Source organism: Carcharodon carcharias, chromosome 22, assembly GCF_017639515.1.
Source record: "Carcharodon carcharias isolate sCarCar2 chromosome 22, sCarCar2.pri, whole genome shotgun sequence".
Taxonomy (NCBI): Eukaryota; Metazoa; Chordata; class Chondrichthyes; order Lamniformes; family Lamnidae; genus Carcharodon; species Carcharodon carcharias.
In genome coordinates this window covers 18,973,122-18,995,239 of record NC_054488.1, presented here as the reverse complement: position 1 = coordinate 18,995,239, position 22,118 = coordinate 18,973,122, and the positions used below count along the sequence as shown (strand labels likewise).

The following is a 22,118-nucleotide window of genomic DNA, read 5'->3' as shown; positions in this document are numbered from 1 at the left end:
CCCCATGCTGCTGGCACCAATTCGATCCACATCGGCTGTCCAGCCGCCAACTGAGCCAACCTGCCGCCCCCAAGGAGTCTGAGTACACTTTTACATGCACGTTGTAGTCCAGATCTATGAATAGTGATGGTAGAGGCTCCAATGATGTTTCCGTCACAAGGCTGAATCTCTCCCACTCTTACCACCCGCCACTGGCATATGATGGAAGGATTTGCAGATTGATGGTCAACCTGTTTGGCCACATTACGATCACACCTTCCTTAGTCATCAAGCCCTGGGGTGGGACTTGAACCTAGAGCTTCTGGCTCAGAGGCAGGGACAGCGCCACAAGATGCCCTTCTCCCAGCTTAGTTCCCTGCAATGATTCCCATTGTGTGGTGTGTTAATGATATTTGACCAATAGCTCTTAGTTACCTGAGATAGATAGTCACCCTTCCTCTGAAATCCTAATGAAGTCCAATAATTCCTTCAGAGGAATAGCCAATATTCCACAAATTCCTTCCCTAGCTTCTATCAGAGTCCTAAGATGTATGCCATTTGGCCCAGGTGATTTGGATCTTTAGATCCAAAATATTAAGTATCCCATTATTAATCATGTCGCGCCTTTGTGACATAAGATGGCTTGTTTGAAAGAACCTTGTGTGTGACAAATGATAGCGTCTGTTGTGTTTGTGTGAACTGGGGTGATTTTGAGTTAAGTCAAGTGCTACAGTAGAATGGAGAGGTAAAGAACTGCCTGGACAAGTGTTTACCATAAAGTGGCAACAAAGAGATTTAAAGTCACAGTGCATCTCTTTACCATATGTAAACACTGTCGCTTTGAAATACAAGGTTCTCCTTTAAGTCATAATTACTACCCATTCCCAAATGAAACAGACTGAAAGCTACAATACAGAAACAGTACGTGGGATAAGTGCTGCCTTCTATTAACAATAGGACTATTAAGATTTTATCTTATTATTCTTTGGAATGTGGGTGTTGCTGGCAAGGCTGACAGCTATTGCCCATCCCTTGTTGTGCATGAGAAGCTGGTGATGGTGGGTCGCTTTCTCGAACAGCTGCAGTACGCATGGAAAAGATGCCTCTGCGGTGCTATAGGCTTGTGAGAGCCAGGATTTTGATCCATCTTCAGGCATAGGGTCCACTGGCTGGAGTTCAAGATGAATGCAGAATGGAGATCTACTTGTGTCATGGTGACCAGAGTTACAAATATGGAGAAGAGCAACAGACCCCAATACAATGAATACAATGAAGGGTCATATGGACTTGAAACATTAACTCTGTCTTACTCTCCACAGATGCTGTCAGACCTGCTGAGTTTTTCCAGCAATTTTTGTTTTTGTTTCAGTTCCCAATACAAACTAATTTCAACAACAACTACGGCTACAACAACGATTTACTTTTATACTGCACCTTTAATGTGACAAACATTCCACGGAGCTTCACAGGAGAATTGTAAAACAGAATAAGACCCTGAGCCGCAAGGAGATATTAGGTCATATGACCAAAATCTTGGTCAAAGAAGTGGATTTTAAGGATTGTCTTAAAGGAGAAAAGAAAGGTATCGCAGCAGAGAGGTGTAAGGAGGGTATTCCAGAGCTTAGGGTCCAGGCAACAGAAGGTGCGATCATCAATGGTGGCACGATTAAAATTGGGGATGCTCAGGAGGCCAGGATTAGAGGAGTACAGATACCTCAGGAGGCTGTGGGGCTGGAGGAGATTACTGAGATGGGGAAGCATGGGGCCACGGAGGGATTTGATAACAAGGATGAGAATTTTAAAATCAGAACGCTGGTTGAATGGAAGGCAATGGAAGTCAGCGAACACAGGAACGGTAGAGGAATAAGATTCCATGATTTCCATGGAAGACACTGGAACGTTTGTGTTTTATTTGAACTTTCAAGATTTTTTTTCTTTATTGGAGTTGTTTTTCTTACATTTCATCTCCCCAATTCACTTAATTCCACACATTATTCCCAAACACAATGGGCAAATGAGCAACCTGCTCCCGGTATTGACGACATTACCATTTCTGAGTGGCAATACACTGGCCTACTATAGGCTTTCTGCTACAATATGGGCCCATAAAAATGATTGGAAACTCAGTCGCACACCACGTTCTTGGCCAGTTCATTTGTTCATTTCTTGGGATGTGAACATTTTTGGAAAGGCCACATTCATTGCCCACCCTGAAATCCCTTAAAGCAACGGTGTTACAACTGAGTGGCGTGTTATGTAACCTGAGAAGGAATTAATCAACCATGTAATGTGGGACTGGAGCCACGCTCAAGCTGGAAAGAGAAGTGTTGGCAGTTCCCTCCCCTGAAGGGCATTGGTGATCCTGTTGGGTTGCTATGACAATCCGGCAACTTTTCATCATCATCTGTTTCTGGTGCCAGCCCAGATTTATTGAGCTCAGCTCGCAAGTTGTTATGGCAGGATCTGAACTGTAGTCCAGGCCCCATAGCTATCCCATGACCATACTTCTATTATGATGCATTGTGCTGTATGGAACAGGATCAAGTCAATTGTTTTGATGACATGCTGTACAGCATTGATCCATAACAACATGTTACACTCTGCTTTCATATTTAAAAGGGGTTTTAATTATTGCTGCTTAGATCAGTTGCATGAAAATGGGCAAATATTGGGCAGGATTTTCCCCCTGTCGTGGAGGGAAGTTGAAGTGCGGGTGCGCAAGAGGTGTGCGACTGATCGGCACCCCCAATTGGGGGGGGGGGGGGGCAGGGGGGTGGGGGGGGGGGGGGGGGGCGCTGCCATTTTACATGGGCAAGCCAATTAAGGAGCTGGACAACTATTTCAGGGGGAATCCCTAAGCCCGAGAGTGCACTGTTTCGCGCATGCGCACAAAAGAGCGCACTCATCTCCCTGAGGCTAAGTGCTGCCTCAGGGAGATCGGCTCTACAATAAAAGATATTAAAACTGGAAAAAACTAATCCCTGACATGTCCCCTCATGTGACACTGTCACATGAGTTGGGACATGTCCATAACTTTTTTAAAAACTTTAATTACATTTTTTTAAAACCTACATGAAACTTCATCCCGCCCGTGGGTGAGGTTTCATGTTTTTTCTATTCCCCGCTGGGTCTCTTGGCCTGGCCGCCAACCATAAGGCCGGACGGGCAGGTCCTTTAATTACTTCAATGACTCTGCCAATGGCCTCAATTGGCCATTGACAGGTCGGCGGGCACACAGCTGATTTGCTGGGCCCCCGCCTGCCTGAAAATTTAAATGGGGCGCGGTGACATCAGGTGTTCCACCCGACGTAACCATGTGTCATTTTACATGTCAGCGAGCAGGCCCCGCCCCCGCCCCCACCAACGGGAAAATCCAGCCCATTGAGTACATGGATCCTTGCGAACGTCAGGCATTTATATCAGAATGTATGTCTTGTCTCAATATATTCATCTTAACAAGGATGTTTACATTTAGAAATATGGGGGTCAATGTACATTTTCAGTGCCCAGGCAGTAACCTGGCAAAGCAAAAATCAATGGATTGAAAATCAGCTTCTCTAGGAAGTAGGCAATTCACCATCAGCTGGTGAAGCTGACATCTACTCCATGTAAGAAATAGTTTTCTAATAGCCTTATAAAAATCTTATAAAATTAATTGGATATTATAGGAATAGCTCTCCCCCTTACTAAGAAAGACTTATAACAGGTTGCTGGGCTGATCCATATGTAAATCCACTGAATCAAGGTTGAAACTGGAGAAATAAGGCTCACATGAAGGAAAATCACTTTGGACAGGAAAGAGTTTTTCATAGTGATCCATGCTCGCTTTGGCCTAACAATGGCCAGCTCAAGAAGACTTAAAACGTAAGAGATTGCCACCTCCAGCTTCAGAGATCAGCTTCATCCATCCATGTGTCCAATCTGGGACCAGCAAACCATTCAGAGGAGATTTTCCACCACCAGCCACGGAGATCAGCATCCATCTGCTTCCCCATTGGTCCGTTCTGGGACCAGTAAAGCATTCTCACATGTTACAGTGATAGGTCCCTTCTGCCTATTCAGCTTATGTATCAAATCTAAACTGATGCTCCTTAAGAAACTGCTTTAAAATCAGCTATGCCTTAGAACGCATTTTTGGCTAATCTGTGACTCCTGGACCAAATTGTAAGTTGTCCGACCCATTAGGACAAGGTGGTGGCTGAGCGGGTGAGAATGCTGCTTGGGGTGGTACTGAGGCCTGTGACTTACAGCCCAGGACTGGGTTGAGCTAACCAGTGTCCTCCCATCAGTAATGGTGATGGTGCAATTAGCTAGCCCGCCCACTGCAGGCTGGGGAGAAGACAAACCAGTCCGACAGTTCAATCACAAGATTGATGACTGGCTATCCAATGAACCAAGCTAGAAAGGGCATGAATGTGGACAATGGGTAAGATCATCAGTGATGCCCAGGCCATTAAATTACCTACTGGCACTTTGCTATCTATGACAGCACATAAGAAAGGGTCATTTTAACTTGACCAGCTCAGCAGGTTTAGGTATGCGGCCATTTGACATAACACTCAATTATACTGTATTGACTTTAACAGAGAGTAATGTCAGGTATGGCGTAAAATTGCCGTCTGATCAGAAATGACCCATTTCCCACCTAACGGATTACGTTACAATTACCTGAGGTGCCAGAGGGCAGCTGACACCCATGTGACTGCCCCAACGTGAATCCATAATGCCAGGAGAGTAAGGGAGGGCTTTGGAATGACAAATGACTTTTCAGCAGGGGTGGGGCCATAAAATGCGGTGAGCCATTCAAAAGAACATAAAATCCCTCCGCAGTGAGATACCACCCACAGAAACGAGAGCTGCAAACTCCAACATCAGTCGACTTATGCAGTTGAGGATGAACTTTCCCTGCAAGCTACTTTGCAGATTTCAAATCGTACAGTGAAAGGCTGAGCCCTACATATTCCTCTGGTTGAGAACCATATGCCTACACCATGTAGCTAAACCCAGAACTGATTACCCTCACAGGGAAGTAACCTGTGCCTGAGAGAATGCAAAAGATGTTCAAAAATAAGTACTGTCATGTTCCATTGTTTATTATAAGTAGTTAATATAAGACAACAGGTGTCAGTTGTTGTGTAGTTTTCACTTGACTTCGAATCAGAAGATTGTGGATTCAAGCCCTGACTTCAGCAAATTAGTATAGCACATAGGCTAAAACTAGTGCACAACTGAAGGTGTACTGCACTGTCAGAGGTGCTGGTGCTCACACGAAATGTTAAACTGAATGTCTGTCAGCCCTGTCAGGTGGATGTAAAACATCCCATTGCACTTTTTCAAAGAAGAGCATTGGAGCTCTCGCCTGTGCCCTGACCAATATTTATCCCTCAAACCAACACCACTAAAGAACATTTTGTCTGGTTATTTGTCTTATTTCTGTGGGAGCTTGCTGTGTGCAAATTGGCTGCTGTACAACAACAGTGACCACATTTCAAAAGTTGTTAGACGCCTGTGGAATGCTTTGGTACAACTCAAGGTGGAGAAAGGTGCAACAGAAATGTAAGTTCTTTACTCAATCTTATGCCACCTGACATGTTATTGGGGGGGGCGGTGTTGGTTGGGGAGGGGGCGGGGGGGGAAATGTTAGCACTAAAGTGTCAGTAATTCCTGAGCCTATTTTTAAGCTAAATTCACTCCAGTATTGGCTGTTTGCAGACTGGCCCACCAGCTCTGTGGAAACTATAGCCTTCACACAGTGGCAGACTGAAGCATGATCAGTAAGAATCCTAACCAGTTGTATATCTAGTTCTGTCAGGAGTAACAGTAACAGACGGCTGCCTAGCAATTATAACAATCTGATTGCAACTGCTCTGAATTTATTTTTCAGTTAATCTGTCAAAAGGATTTCCTTTATCTATTTCCTGTTATTAAGGATGAAGATTTCTCAGCTCGAAGAACAAGCTGTCATTCATTAGACTTTGAAAGTCTTTGAAAGGATTAATAGTTGGGCAGCTTGTTGCATTAAAGGAAGACATTTTGTAACGTCAATTACAAAGCAAAATACTGCAGAAACCTGAAATAAAAACAGAAAATCGTGGAAGTACTCAGTAAGTCAGGCAGCATCTGTGGAGATAAAAACAGAATTAACCTTTTTTCGTAACTTGCTTGACTAATGCTTCGATTTTGCCTGTCATCAGATACTTGTAGCTCTTGCAGCAAAAGCCTGTATTTCCACTGAGGAGTGCTACAGGGGTTACTTTACATGCCCACACTGGCAGCAGGGAGCCTCACCCACTGCGAGGATGTCGACAATGCAGCTGGGCTTTCTCGGGGCATCAACCAACAGTCGCAAGACAAGGAGGAGAAACCGATATGAGGCCCTGCTCAAGGGTACACATATAAACAGCAAGTTGAGGGCGGGATTAGCTCACCTGTGACACCCCGATGATAGAATAGCCCACCTGAGCTCACTCTTTAGACTCAGACCTAAGGTCCAGCCTCTCAGGCATAATAGCTGGTACTGTCATTGGAACAGGTCAGCAGGAGTCAGACAAGAGGAGCAGAAAAGTGAAAACAAAAACCATATACTTGCAACACAACCCTGGGCACGTGTTGGGGTTCCCTTGGAAGAGGTTCAAAGCATTTAGTGACAAGGGCCTCATTCCCAATCTGCCACTGAGGTGCAGTATCTGACTCAAACTGGCCTGTATGTGAACACTGGGTGGGAGGGAAGTGGAGTCGAGCCCAAGCCAGCTTCACCAGACTCTCGAGCAGCACTGCTGCCTCTCCAGGCTCCAGGGAAATACCCTCCAGAAACATGTTCAGCCATGTTCTGAGCAACCTCCCCTCAAGAACCACTAGCAAGCCTGGTACAACTGGGTCGAGTGCAGGTGTAATTGGGGGGGGGGGGGGTGATATGTACATCACAGGGTCTGCGATTTGCATATTGTAATGAGGCTCCCCTGGGTACCCAGGCTGCCCTTGTGAAAGCCCTGGGGAAAATGGCAATACCTGTCCAACTCCTTAAAAATCACACCGAATGGAGAGCACCAAAACAGGCTATTCAGCCCAACTGGTCTATGCCATTGTTTATGCCCAACACAGGCCTCCTCCTATCCATCTTCATCTCACCTTATCAACCTAACTTTCTAATTGATTCGAGTTATTCTTTAATAGTTGTTTATAAGATTAGTGCCCAGGGAATATTATGCTACTCACTTGCATATTGGCACAGTGAGAAGCGATGAACAGAAACCCCATGCTCAGGTTCCCTGGAGCAGAGCAGTACTGCTTTGTATTGTTTAAAATCAGACCACAGCAGAAGGCTGAGGGAAATCTGAGCAGGTTTGTAAACATATTTTGGTGCTGCCATTGATCAAGATGATAGCTAGCTTGGATAAAATCAATTGCTGTGCTAAGTCAGGCCACGTTTTGGATGACCACAGTTACACACTTTAACTATTTAACTATTCCCCAGAGTTGAACAAAGAAATTCATTTGTCAGTGTTTCAGTTTATGATGAGCTGAAAGGTCTTCAATTTAAAACTCAACCTAACCTAGTCCACCTATCCTGAAAATCCCAAACCCATTCCCATTGCAGAATCAATTTGTTTCTTAAATGATTCTAGTGTGTTACCTTAGTATGGTGCCTGGGAGCCCATTCAACTTGTAAGTCATTCATTTTGTGCAGAACATACTGCTATCAGTCCTAAACGCATCTTTTACTGGTTCGAACTTGTCGAGGGCAGGGTTGGACTCTGCTGTGACAGGGCCTCCCAAACCCATGGCCTCCACTGTCTAGAAGAACGAGGGCAGACGTGCATGCAAAAACCATCAGTTCCAAAATTCCCATCCAACTCATAGACCATTGCAACATAGACAAGTTTTTTAAATCCATTCACAGGATATGAGCTTCACTGGCTGGGACAGTATTTATTGTCCATCCCTAGTTGCCCTTGAGAAGGTGGTGGTGAGCTGCCTTCTTGAACCGCTGCAGTCCATGTGGTGTAGTTACACCCACAGTGCTGTTAGGGAGGGGGTTCACCATTTTGTCATGGATCAAATTCCTGGAATACCCAACTTGAAAGCTCTGCAGTTCTCCCATTGTCTAGATGCACACATGGACTGACGCTCCTTGAGTGATGCTCCAATGAGCCATGCATTGGACAAATTTAATTTGTGATTTGAAAGCATGAATTCACAATAATGGAATATCCAAATCCTTGAGTGTGACATATTCTCTATGAGCATATGAAGAGTGATTGACTGAAACCCCAGACCTGTGGGGTCATTTTGAATTGACTTGCCTGGCAAGAAACTGACGAGATCAGGTCAGTTTCATACTCAGTCCACTGACCGCAGTCAGGATGGTTGTGTTAAACAGGAGGTTGATTCTATCCTGCCACTTGGGTTCAGTCCATGAGTGAAGCATTTCCCAAAACCCTTTGGCTTAGATTTTTAAGGAACTGTGAAACCCCACGGCTTATCCAAAATGACTTTGGGAACCTGGGTCAACAGGTGCCACTTCCATTTCCAATAGATACTATTTTCGCTGGTTGGGGAAAGGGGGTGGGCGTGAATCACATGTGGGGAACACCTGAACTCAGGAGGGCCATTTGAACTCAGCGCTGAGCTCAAGCAGACCCCATTTTCACTGGTATGAGGGCCTTATTCCAGAGTGTGAGTTATGAATTTTTATAGTTGTTGCAAACAACTTGGAAAGCATGGATAAGGTCTGAAGAACTTTCAAGCTGTCAACTTATTTAAGCCCCTGCCCTTCACATTTTAAAAAGTCAGCCTGCCTGTGTCCCTGAATTGAAAAAAACCCATGCTTGCAGTTTCAGTAGATGTTTGTTGACGTAACCCTAAGTATTGTTTCAGCACTAATACTGCTTGACTGCTTTCACAAGCTGTCATTTTCACAGTAGGGGGTTGTAAGTTCACAGTTTGATGGACAAATTCAAGAGGTTCTTTGATTTGGGGTTAAGATTACAAATGATGTTTTTATAAAGGATTAATTACTCAAGAAGATTTAAATGTATTGAATGTGCTTTAAAGAATGAGTGTGTTTTTTTGTGTAGTGAAGTCTGTAATAGATACTGTCAACCCATTGTGGATACTGGGTGAGTTGGAACAGAGAGTGTAAAGGGTAGTCGGTTGGGGGTCATAGGTTGCCATGAGCTGGCATGGATGGGACATGGGGAGTGGGCGGGTGGTGAGGGGTGAGAGCTAGAGGGCCTAATATTGAACAACGCAACAGGGCCAGAGTCCCAGAGAGCCAAGGCAGACCTTTTCTGGAGGTGGGTGTGACAAGCCAGAAAATTGCCCGGCTCCACACACCCGCCTCGGGAGGAAATATCCAGGCCTTTATGTTTTGCGTGCATTGCTTCCTTGCAGTTGAGGGTTGTGATAATTTGCTACTATTTCCATTTCTTGAAGTTTTCCTTGACTCCTCCCTCTCTTACGTGGTTCGAACGGATGAGCATGTTGGTCATCTTGCTGAATTGCGTCACCCTTGGAATGTTCCAGCCCTGTGAGGACAACACCTGTGTCTCAGAACGCTGCAAAATTCTACAGGTGAGCTCTTCCTGTTTCTCTTTCAGATAAAAAATGCTGAATGTGGAAGCGGGTGCCGGGTGGATAAAACTTCTGAGATCTGAGTTCAAATCAAGAGCAGGGTAATGGGACCTAAGGCTTTCTGTGAGATGGAACTTAGAAAGCCACAACTCCTCTAGTCCTTCCTCCCTCCCAAAAAGGTAAACCAGACTGTGTGTTCAAATTTCAAACCTCAGCAGATGCAACCTCTGGTCTGAAGGGGGCAATGCGACAGGTTTCCAGATCCGACTTTTCCAGGACTGCATCCACCATAAAAGCTTAAGAAGACAGCAATCCTCCTTTAATAACCATCAACATGTGTTGGCTACATGTGAAACACAGGCCCAGGTTTTCGCTCCTGGGTCAGGTGCGCAGAGATGGGAGAATTCCCGGCTCTGCGAACCCGACCCTTTAAAAATGGCTGCCCTCAGTTCTGAACTTTGTGCCGAGGTGGGGGCAGGCTGGATTAGAAGTCAGGCCCCCCCACCCCAGGAACAAATGCGGAGACTGCCAAGTGAGGAGGAGGGCTGGGCGGAAGGCCTGTCTCTGTGCTTCAGCACTTTAAGTTATTTCTTAAAAAATTAAAAGAGAAAACAGCCCTCACTCCTCACCCCCACTGACCTCCTCAACACACTGTCCCTGCCCCATCCATGCCAAACTATGCCACCTCATGTCCCCCACCCCCCATGGCCTCTCATAATCTCTACGACAACCTATGCTATCCACCCACCTCCCTTTGCTCTTAATCCCTCCTTGTCAACTCACCTAGTATCCTTTGATGCTTCCTTGACTGCCATGATAGTTCCTTGACAGCTTTAACAGCTCCTTGATAGTTTGGCAATTATTTTTTAGTTCTTTGACAGCTTTGACAGTTCTTTGATATCTGGGCAGTTCCTTGCCAGCTGGACAGTTCCTGAACAGCTTGAGATAGTTACAATGAGTTTTTTGCTTTTTTTTTAACGCACAATCATTTTTACTTTTAACAGTCCCAAAAGGTGCCTTACCTCTCCCAAAAGGTGCCTTACCTCTCCCAAAAGGTGCCTTACCTCTCCCAAAGATGTTCTGGGACCATATCCAAAGGGGTACATTACCTCTCCAAAGGAGTGTCCTGGCTATCCAAATAAATCCATCAAGTTCAGACCTCCTCATACCTGGTCTATTCTGCACACTCAGGGTTTCACACTCCTGGGCTACAAAAATCCCGCTTCAGTGGAAGCAGCTGGTGATATCAATGGCCAGCTGCCTCGGTGAACTGTGTATAAGCATGAACCCTGGCCTGACTGCTCTCCTGCCCCTGCAAAAATGGAGCATGCCGTGTTTAAGGCTGGATTTAGAACTTCTTGCCATTTCCGGGATTTTCGCCATGATGGAGATGTTCTCTGCCATGGTGAAAATATGGGTCACAGTGTTACATTTGCGCCTACAATAGCACACAATAAGGAACAAGATTGGCAGTAAAAGTGTATGTTATCTTTTTAACCCTTCCACACTAATCTGTTCAGCCTGATTTTATTGATACAGTTGCCAGATGGTATCATTATGATTGCCTGGCTGAACTCCAAGAATGGCTAATGCACCTAGATCTCAGTAAGCGATGTTTATACAGCAGCAGGGAGAGGGGAAGCTTTTCTAACTGACATCTTTATTACCTTGTAATAACTTATTGTTTCTTTGAAGAGTCTTTTTCACTGCTTGTATGTTTATTTATGCAAGATTAAGAGGTCTGAAGTGGTGAAAAGCTTTTGATACTGATACTATGAGTGGATGAATGGTTGTGATTGACTGACAACTTTAAGAGGTTGTAAGTGGAGCCATTTTTTTCAAGGGTTCTTTTCAAAACCTCTACTTATTTGTGTCAGTTCCAGGATTTTTTTAAAGACTTGCCAGACTTGCTAATGGCTCACTGGTCTGTACATCATGGATTCTGGAAGAGTGTGTATGGAGGATACATGAGGGGCATGAAGTGGTATGGGGGCCATGTAGGGTGGGTGATGGAGTAAAGGCGGGATGACTGATCGTTTGAGGGCCTGGCATCCATCATTACAAATGGGCTGACATCCCAATAAACAGAATTGGGTGTTCCAGCCTACCTGCCTCACCATCTGCTCACCTCCATTGCTGCCTCAGGACTGCCTCTGGAGGTGATGGGCCCAACTCTATTCCACTCCTAACTCCCTGGAATGAAAATATGGCAGGTTGGGGACCGCCTTAATGGAGAGAGGCTTGCAGGGTCAGGAACTTTCCTGACTCCTAATGCCCGTGTCCTTCATGATAATCTGGCTCAATATGTCCAAATTGGGCACTATCTGGCTATTAATACAAGTGAATTCACTAAAATAAAAGCTAAATACAGCAGATGCTGGCAATCTGAAATAAAAACAGAAAATTATAGAAACTCTCAGCAGGTCAGGAGACACCTGTGGAGAGAGAAAGATTTAACATATCAGGTCAATGACCTTTTATCAGAATTGGAAGGTGCTTGAGATGAAGGGCTTTTAAGGAATTATGGAGGCAGGGAAACAGGGAAAGGGAAAGGACAAAAGAGAAGGACTGTGATGGGGTAGAGTTATTAAATGACAAAAGAGATGATGGTGCAAGGCAAAATAACACAGGTTGTTATTAATGAATTACATCTGATCCTGGGCCAGAAAGCAAAGTGGCCACCACCTGCCATTTTGATACACATCCATTAATATATTGGGGAGGAGAAGGAGTAAGGGTTTGAAGCTGAAGACAACTTTTCTTTCCATTACAGCAAAACACAGACACTGATGTTTCCGAATTTTAAAGAGGGGCACATTTGAAATGCAAACCATGAGATTAACATTCAATGGAATCTTTTCATCAGAGACAGTTTTGACATAAATTGGAAAAGCTCTTTTGAAAGCCTTGTACATCTCTTTAAAGGTTAAGCAGCTATGAAGTATCTGAAAGCCATTATGTTTTCATTTTGTACCTATTAGCATACAGATAGTTTGTTAGTGTCTGCACATAAGTAGTACAAGATCAGATCTGCATACGTCAGATATATCTTTTCATACATATTAAAATTAATGCATAACCAATCAGTAACAAAGGCCTTTAAAGACGAACACAACTGCACTAATATTCACAATTTGCATAGAATTCCCAGTTAACACAAACAATTTTATGAATCTGAGGGGAAGGAACATAGGGATATAAGAACATAGGAAATAGCAGCAGGAGTAGGCCATTTGACCCCTCGAGTCTGCTCCTTTATTCAACTTGATCATGGCTGATCATCTACCTCACACCATTTTCCTATGTTATTCCCATTGTTATAGCCACAGCATATGTTAATTGTTGAGAAAGCCAAATCCCAGAGGAAAATTTGGATTACCGCCCTTTGTTTCGCATTCTAAAAATGAGAAGGAAACGTACTGCTCTCTGCAGCAAGAAGTCCAGTGACACTTTTGGGATTTTAAAAATTAAAAGTAAAATGTTATTAACAAGGAGAAAAGAAAACTTAGTTTCACAGTTAAAATTAGTCTCACAAAACATTGCCCCAAAAGACTCCCTACTTGATCGGGCCCACAAGTCAATACCTTCCAGGCAACACTCCCTTATAGATGTTTAACTATTAAAATCCAGTAATATTACCCAAGGCAAACTGCTATAGCTTTAATAAAGGCACTCCAAGGTTTTTCTGGCTTGACTGGAAAGCTGATTCAAACTGCATCTTTATCCCAGCCTAGAGCTGCTTCCAGGAGATCTTCCTCGCACAGCCAACAGCTAACAGCCAACCAACTAAGCTCTCCAAAGTAACTCTAAAATACCTTCCTCCTCCTTTCATCTCAGGTTCCATTGTTCTCAACCCTCCTTGAAACCCAAACTCTTCCAAAAATAAAATCTTACATGTTTCTATTTTGTCTCAGCTTTTGGGTCAGTAAGATGTAATATACCCTCTTCTGTTTACCCATGGAATACCTGTAAGATGCATAAATATTTATTGTCACCTTTGACTTCCCTTTGATATTCAAATCAACTCTCAACTTAGCTAAAACTGCAAATGTGAGATCCAACATATTTACTTGTACCTCAAACCCACCACAATATCTCATTACAAATGCACACCTAACGCCTCTATCCTTGCATGTCTTACTTCCCAGGCAATCTGGCACTTGTTTTCCAAAGCTTAATCAAATCATTTATGCACACAAACACAGACACACAAACACAGACACGCATACACAGACACATGGCCTTCTTCACAGAATAACACAATATTCTCCAAAAATATTTTAAAAAGTAACATCCATTTTCACACCTCCCTCCTTGCAAAAAAAAGAACCATCATATTTTCAAAAAGATGGTTTCATTTTCTCAACCCATTTCATATTCCTTATTACAGTTATCTATACAAACATTACGCTATAGTGTACATGCTTCAATCATGAAAATATATATACAAGCCTGTTGTTAAAAATAGAGTTTATTCCAGTCCATTCTCCATTTGCCAATATCCAAGTTCTTCTGAATTTTAAACTCTTGACAACGCATTAGCAATTAAATTTTCTCATCCAGCCACGTGGATAACTTGTAAATTGAATGATTGCAATAATAAACTCCATCGAAACAGACTGGTGTTTTTGTTTCAAAACTGCTCCACAAACTTCAAAGGTCAGTATATATAACTGTCTTTGAAGAATTGTTTGCAACACACACTTCAAAATGCTGCAAAGCTAACACCAAACTTAAAGTTTCTTTCTCTATAGTGGAATATTTCTTCTGGTGTACATTCTGGTGTACATTCAGCTGCCAATTCCCAGTTCATCTTCTTGTAGCAATATAGCACCAACACCCACATCACTGGCATCAATAGCCAACTTAAACTGCTTTGTATAATAGGGTGCTGATAGAACAGGTGCTTTGGTTAGTACAGCTTTCAAGCTGTTGAATGCATTCTGACACTCCACTCTACTCTTTTTTAATAATCCAGTCAGTGGAGTAACTACACTGCTGAAATTTGGCACAAATTTCCAATAAAATCCACTCATATCTAGAAATCTCAAAACTTCCAGTTTTGTTGTAGGAACTGGGAATACTACAATAGCTTTTACTTTTGCATCTCATGGGGCCACTTGACCATGTCCAACAGTGTGGCTTAAATATGTAACTTGCGATTTTGCAAATTCACTTTTAGCCAAATTTTGTAAACAAATTGGCTTCCTGCAGTCAATCAAACAGTTCATTTAAATGTTGTAAATGTTCCTCCCACACTGGACTGAATACTATTAAGTCATCAATACAAACAGCACAATTGCTCAGTCCTTCAATCACTTTGCTTGTTAGTCTCTGAAATGTTGCTGGTGCATTTTTCATACCAAAGGTCATTACTTTGCATTGATATAGACCATCTAGCATCACAAGAGTTGACATCTCTTTTACCCTTTCTGACAAGGCTACTTGCCAATATCTCGCAGCAAGTCAATTTTTGTGATAAATGTTGACTGCCCACTTTCTCCTTACAATCCTTCAATCATGGAATAGCATATGAGTCTGCCTTTGTTACTGCATTCACTTTTCGGTAATCAATACATATTCTTTGTGACCCATCCAGTTTTGGCACCATTACAATCGGTGAACTCCAATTACTGTGAATGTGTTCTATGATGTCATTTGGAAGCATAAATTCAAAGTCTTTTCGCACTTGAGTTAATTTTACTGGACTCAATCTATATAGATGTTGCCTTATTGAAACTGAATCTCTCACATCAACATCATGCACAGCTAAAACTGTTTTCCTTGGTTTACTCCCACAAATTGCTTTGTGTGACTGCAAAAGCTCTTTTAAATCACTCAAACACTTTTTTGGAAGGTAACATACCATCACATTTAGATTCTTAAGTACTTCCTCATTGTTCAATTTAATCAGAGGAAGGTCAATTTCAGAATCCTTAATTTCCATCTCCTTTTCCTTACTCACAACTGCCAGCACCTACTCCTGTTTATCCTCTCTATCAAAGTATTTTTGAAAATATTTACATGGCACACTCGCTGACTCTTTTATCTTGGATATTCACTACATGCTTTATCTCACTCAGTCCCTTTTCAATCTGGTAAGGTCCACTAAACCTTGCCTTCAACCTTGCCTGACACTGGCAACAATACTAAAACTTTTTCCCCAACCACAAAACTTTGAGTCTTTGCCCTTTTATCTGCATTTGCCTTCATCACTTGTTGAGATATCTTTAAATGTTTCCTAGCTAGCTCATGTGCCTCACTTAATCTTTCCCTGAATTTCATCATATAATCCAGGAGAGTGGTTTCAGAACTTTGACTAATTAATTTCTCCTAAATCAATTTGAGTGGTCCCCTTACTTCATGACCATAAATTAACTCAAAAAGATTGAACCCTGCTAACTCATTAGGGGCATCCCTAATAGCAAATGCCAAGAATGGAATCCCTCGATCCCAATCATGTGGATAGACTTGACTATATGCTCTAATCATAGTCTTTAAAATCTGATAACACCTTTCTAAGGCACCTTGTAATTCAGGGCGATAGGCTGATGACTTAAATTGCTTTATTCTTAAGCTGTTCATTATTTCTTTAAACAGCTGTGACGTGAAGTTCAAACCCTGATCTAACTGTACTTCTTTTGGTAATCCATATCTTCTAAAGAATTTGGTTAAATTCTTTATAATCACCTTTGCTGTAATTTTTCTGAAAGGTATTACTTCTGGAAATCTTGTGGGCATATCCATGATTGTCAGTAAGTACTGATTTCTGTTTTTCAACTTAGGGAGAGGTCCTACACAATCAATCAGAACCCTGTTAAAAGGTTCCTCAAACTCTGGAATTGGAATTAGAGTGCAGGTTTAATTACTGACTGAGGTTTTCCCATCACCCGACATGTATGACATGTTTGACAGAATTTGGCTACATCTTTATGTAATCCGGGCCAATAGAAATGTTTTTGTATCTGAGCTTGAGTTTCCCTAATTCCCAAATGTCCAGCCATTGGAATTTCATGAGCCACTCCCAAAATTTCATTCTGGTACCCAGATGGTATCACTACTTCGTGCACTATTGCCCACTTTTCATCTGCTGGAACATGATGTGGTCTTCATTTCCTCATTAACACATTGTTCTTAATGAAATAACACTCTGGAATGTATCCTGTTTCTATTTCAGAATAAGCTGTCCGGCATAACTGCTTTAAGCCAGGATCCTTTTGCCGTAATTCCACTAACTTCAGTGAACTAAACACCTTAACCTTACCCTCTCTAACTTTCTCTTCCTGAGTAATTTTTTCAAAGATTGATCCAGCCAACTGAATTTCAGCATCCTCCCCCTGTGTTTTAGATTCTTCTTCTTCCTGTTTCACTTGTGCATCACGACACAATCTAGAAACAATCTAGGATGCTTTTTTCTGTAAAACCTCTGTTGATTGTGCCTCAAAAGGCTGCTCTACTACAGTTGGCATAGTCAATATCTGTGATCCAGTTATACCATTCCCTAGTATAAATTGAACCCCTGCAATGGGTAGTTTCTCTATCACCCCAACAATCACCTCTCCTGTTTCCAAATCACTTTTTAAATTTATTTTATACAATGAAATAGGTTTGACTCCCTAACAAAAACAAAAATACCTGGAAAATCTCAGCAGGTCTGGCAGCATCTGTGGAGAGGAACACAGTTAACGTTTCGCATCCGAATGACCCTTCAACAGAACTGACTCCCTCATGGATCCCACTAATTAGCACTCTCTCCTGCAATAAACCTTCTGGACAACAGAAGGCATTATCCCATAACATTAAGGACTGGCTAGCACCCCCCCACCCCCCTCCACCACCACCCTACCACCCTCCCACCACGCACCCCAACCCCACCCCCCACCCCACCGTGTCCCTTAAGATTTTGACGTCCTTTCCTGCTCTTCCCTGTAAACATGGATATACTTTCCATTTGCATATAAAATCTTTAAACATCTTAAACCAATCTTCAGAACTTCCTTGGATAGGTTGTGAACACATTCCCACTTCTCTACCACTGATTCTTCCTCCTTCACCGGTACAAAAGCCATTGGTTTGTGTTGCACGTGAATCCCAGAGCCCACCATACTCCTACTTACAGAAATCTTCTGAGGTCCTATCACTATAATCGGTCTCCTGTTTAACCTCCAACAATTTGATCTCATATGCCCAGTCTTATGACAATGGGTAACATATCAGTTTCCTTCCTTCAACTCTACTACCCACTTTTCCATCTTTAATAGATTGGCATCCTTCAGCTTGATCCTTATTACTAACACTTTTACCATCACTAGGTTTTCTAAGTCTCCAATTTCCTTCCTGATTTCCATATGACCCTTTTCCTACACTCACCTGTTTGTGTGAAATATCATAAGTATCAGCTAAAACAGCAGCTTCCCTGACCTTTTTGCTTTGTCTTTCATCTAAATATGTCTTAATGTTTACTGGAATGCTATTTCTAAATTATTCCATAATCATAAGCTCTCTTATTTTTTCAAAAATCTTGTCTAATTTTAATACCCTGAACCATTGATCCCAGATAATTTATTTTTCTCTTGCAAACTGTACAAGAGTCTTTCTTATAGTCCCAAACTTCAACTGATAAGCTTCTGGGACAAGTTCATAAGCATTTAGCATTGCCTTCTTTACTATCTCGTAGTCTGCAGATTGTTCGTCTGATAAGCTTGCATATGCATTCATTGCTGTGCCAATTAAATTTCATAGCTATATTTTCAAATGAGGCGAAATATCTTTCAACTCCATCCTTTGTAAATGTAGGCACTAACCTAAGATTCTTAGTTAAATCAAATTCCTCAAAAGAATCAAAGTCGCCATCTGAATCACGATCTCTCCTTTCTTCCTTTGTTCTAAGTTTCAATTCATGCTGTCTGGCATCTTTCTCTCTCTGAAGCTCTCTATCTGTTTCCCTCTCTCTTTCCTCATTTGCTATCTTCCCTCTCTGAAGAAAGTTCAAGCTTTCGCATTTCTATCTCATGTAACCTTTTTTTTCCATTTCCTGCTCCTCTTTTTCCCATTTTTTTATTCCTCTTTTTTTACTTCTGTTTCTTTCCCTTTCTCCTTTCTTTTTCAAGTATTTTAATTTCTCTTTCTCTTTTTCTTCTAATTTATGCTTTTGCCTTTCTCTATCTCTTTCTACATCAAACTGCTTCATTTGCAGCTGAAGTATTACTACCTCTAGCTGTGACACATTAGTTTCAGATGTCCCTTCCTCCAACTTTAAATGCTGGAACTAGGGGAAAGCCAAGGGGCCAGTAAGATTGAGCAACTTAAGGTAATGAATATTGGCAGAGAAGAAGTATTAGAGAAACTTAAGGGACTAAAAGCTGACAAATCCCCAGGGACCTGAGGGCCTTCATCCTAAGTTCTAAAAGAGATAGCTGCAGAGATAGTGGATGTGCTGGTGATGGTTTTCCAAAATTCCCTAGATTGTAGAATGGTCCCAGGAAATTGGAAGTTAGCAAACATAACATCGCTATTCAAGAAAAGAGGGAGAAGGCAAACAACAAACAACAGGCCTTTTAGCCTGACATCAGTGGTCAAGCAAATGCTGGAATCTGTTATCAAGGAAGCTGTAACAACCCACCCAGAAAATCAAAGTATGATCAGACAAAGTCAGCATGCTTTTACAAAAGGGACATTGTGCTTGACAAATTTATTATAAATTTTTGAGGATGTAATTAGTAGGGTAGATAAATGGGGAACCAGTAGATATAGTACACTTGGATTTCTGAAAGGCATTCAAAAAGGCGCCACACAAAAGGTTAATACACAAGGTAAGGGCTCATGGAGTTGGAGGTAAAATATTAGCATCGATAGGGAATTGATTAACGGGCAAGAAGCAAAAAGCCAGAACAAACAGGGCATTTTTAAGTTGACAGGCTGTGACTAAGGGAGTGCCACAAGGAGCACTGTTGGACCCTCAGCTATTTACAATATATATTCATGCCTTAAACAAAGAGACAGAAAGTAATGTATTTAAATTTGCTGACAATACAAAACTATAAAATATAAGCTATGAGGAGAACACAGAGAGGCGGCAAGGAAATACAGACAAGTTAAGTGAGTGGGCCACAAGGTGACAGTATAATGTGATGATGTATGAAATTCTTCACTTTGGTAATAAGTTTGGAAAAGCAGAATATTTTTCAAAAGGCATGAAATTTATAAATATTGATGTTCAGGTGGACGTGGGTGTACTTTTACAATGAATACAGAAAGTTAGTATGCAGGTAGCAAGCAATTAGAAAGGCAAATAACATGTTGGCCTTAATTGCAAGGATATTGGAGTATAAAAATAAGGAAGTTTTGCTACAAGTGTACAGGGTTTGGTGAGGCTGCATCTGGTACACAGTATGCAATTTTGGTCTCCATATTTAAGAAAGATACATTTGCTTTGGAGATGGTACAGCAAAGCTTCACTAGATTGGTTCCCGGGGGGGAGGGATTTGCCCTATGATGAGAGGCTGAGTAAATTGGGCCTATATTCTCTGGTGTTCAGAAGAATGAGAGGGTATAGGCACTGAGAACTCGTTTCCCCTGGCTGGGGAATCTAGAACACGGGGACACAATCTCTGGATCATTTAGGATTGAGATAACGAGAAATTTCTTCACTGAAAGCACTGTGAATCTCTGCAATTCTCTACCTCAGAGAATTGTGGGTGCTTCAATATTAAATATACTTAAGGCTGAGATAGGCAGATTTTTGGACTCTTTGGATGGAACAGGTTCAAGTGGCCGTTTGGTTATCCTGATCCTATTTCTTATATTCTTATTATTCTCTAAATCCAAAGTCTTAACACAAGTCGTGACAGATTTACAAAGGTAGATAGAGTTCATTCTTTATATATGAGTAAAGGCAGCAAGCATTGCCAGGCCACTTAACCTTTGCCTCTGACACAGGGAAGTTCTCCAATAGTCACTGAATAGTCACCAGGAGTAGGAAACCTGGATGATGAGATGCCAAGAATCAAGTACATAAGCTATTCACGGGTCTCTGAACTGAGAAGTGTACTCTGATAAAAGAAATCAAGTTGCAGAGCTGGAAGATCCCAAATTCAGTGACTGAGCTGTGCTGGGTTCAATGATGTCTAGAGGTGCTGTAAGAGCTCTCTCAATGTCCATGTGCCCAAAAGGGAAAATGTCAACTGCTGATTACTGTAAAGGATGCATGTTAAGTGAGGATGAAATCACCTGGATTTGCCCTTGTCTCAGCTCATCTGCTGCTGAAACCCTCATCCATGCCTTTATTACCACCAGACTCAACTGTCTCAGTGCACCCCTGAATGGTCTTCCACACTCTACCCTTTGTAAACTTGAGGTCACCCAAAACTCTGCTGCCTCTATCTTAAATCGCAGCAAGTCCTGTTGCCCTATTCCTCCCTCTGCTCACTGATTGACTTTGGCTACCAGTCAAGCAACGTCTTGATTTTAAAAAGCTCATCCTTATTTTCAAACCCCTCCATGGCCTCTCCCTCCTTATTTCTGTAATCTCCTCAAACTCCACAACCCCCCGAGATACCTGCAATCCTCTAATTCCTAATTCTCTACCATTGGTAGCCATGTCTTCAGAATGCAAGAGCGCATACAAAAGTGTTTAAAAACTGAAAAAGAAACATAGGGCTAAATTTTACAGGGGCCGAGGGCAGGGTGGAGGGTGTATTGCTCACCACCCCACGCTGCACCCGGAAGTAGGGTCAACTTTGAATGAGATTACCCCTCAGTGATAACGTACTGTGGGTGTTGTGAACAAGCTGAGAGCGGGTCTTCTGTTCCTTAGTGGAAGGAAATCCTGCCCTCGACAGCTGCTGGCCAACATAACTGGGCTCTTGCAACCTCAGCAGCACCTGAAGAGGGGTGGGTGCCGCTGGGACCACAAGGAAGCCTCAGGAAGAAGTATCGTGGATGCCTGACAAGGTAAGAGTCTGGGGTTTCTTGGCGAGGAAGGATCAGCCACCCTAGGGAAAGGAGCAAAGGGGATAGAAGCAGGTTTTGGAGGCCAGGTAGGGAGGCACAAGGGGGGGATTGATACTATCTTAGTGGGGGTACCCCCAATGTGCACAGGGCACACCCCGAAGGAAGTACCACCTCCTTCCTTCCCACTCTTCCACCTATTCTTGTTGAAAAAACGGCCTTCCCACTCTTGCCCGCCTTCCACTGCCCAACCTATTATGGCAGTGAAGACGGATTGAGTCCCTTAATTGCCACTTAATTAAGGGCCTCAATAGGCTTAAAGGCAGGCAACCTAGTGGGTGCCTTACCCACCCACCATATCACAGGCTGGGAGGTGGCGGGCCAGTATAGCACTGCATATTTTATATGGTTCCCCCACCCGCACCGAAAACACACCCAAAGGCAGGGGATCTTAAAATCCAGCCGATAATTTACTTATAACGTCCCTTACAATTTTCCTCCTACACGTTTGCTTCCAACAATGTATCAGGGATTAATCTGTAATTCTTGGAAACTCTGAGGGCCATTCTTAAGGATTGGCAATGTTGAAACTGGTATATTAACCCCAACCTTCACAG

At 42.6% G+C, this 22,118-nt stretch overlaps 1 protein-coding gene across 1 annotated transcript in view; it reads left to right on the top strand.

The window, feature by feature from the left end:
- Nucleotides 1-22,118, top strand: part of cacna1g (calcium channel, voltage-dependent, T type, alpha 1G subunit) — a 727,897-nt gene that overhangs the window by 332,877 nt on the left and 372,902 nt on the right. Inside the window, exon 2 of the mRNA XM_041216784.1 lies at nucleotides 9,441-9,552. Coding sequence (XP_041072718.1) covers nucleotides 9,454-9,552 — 99 coding nt within the window. The 5' untranslated portion in view covers nucleotides 9,441-9,453. The remainder of the gene's footprint in view (nucleotides 1-9,440; nucleotides 9,553-22,118) is intronic.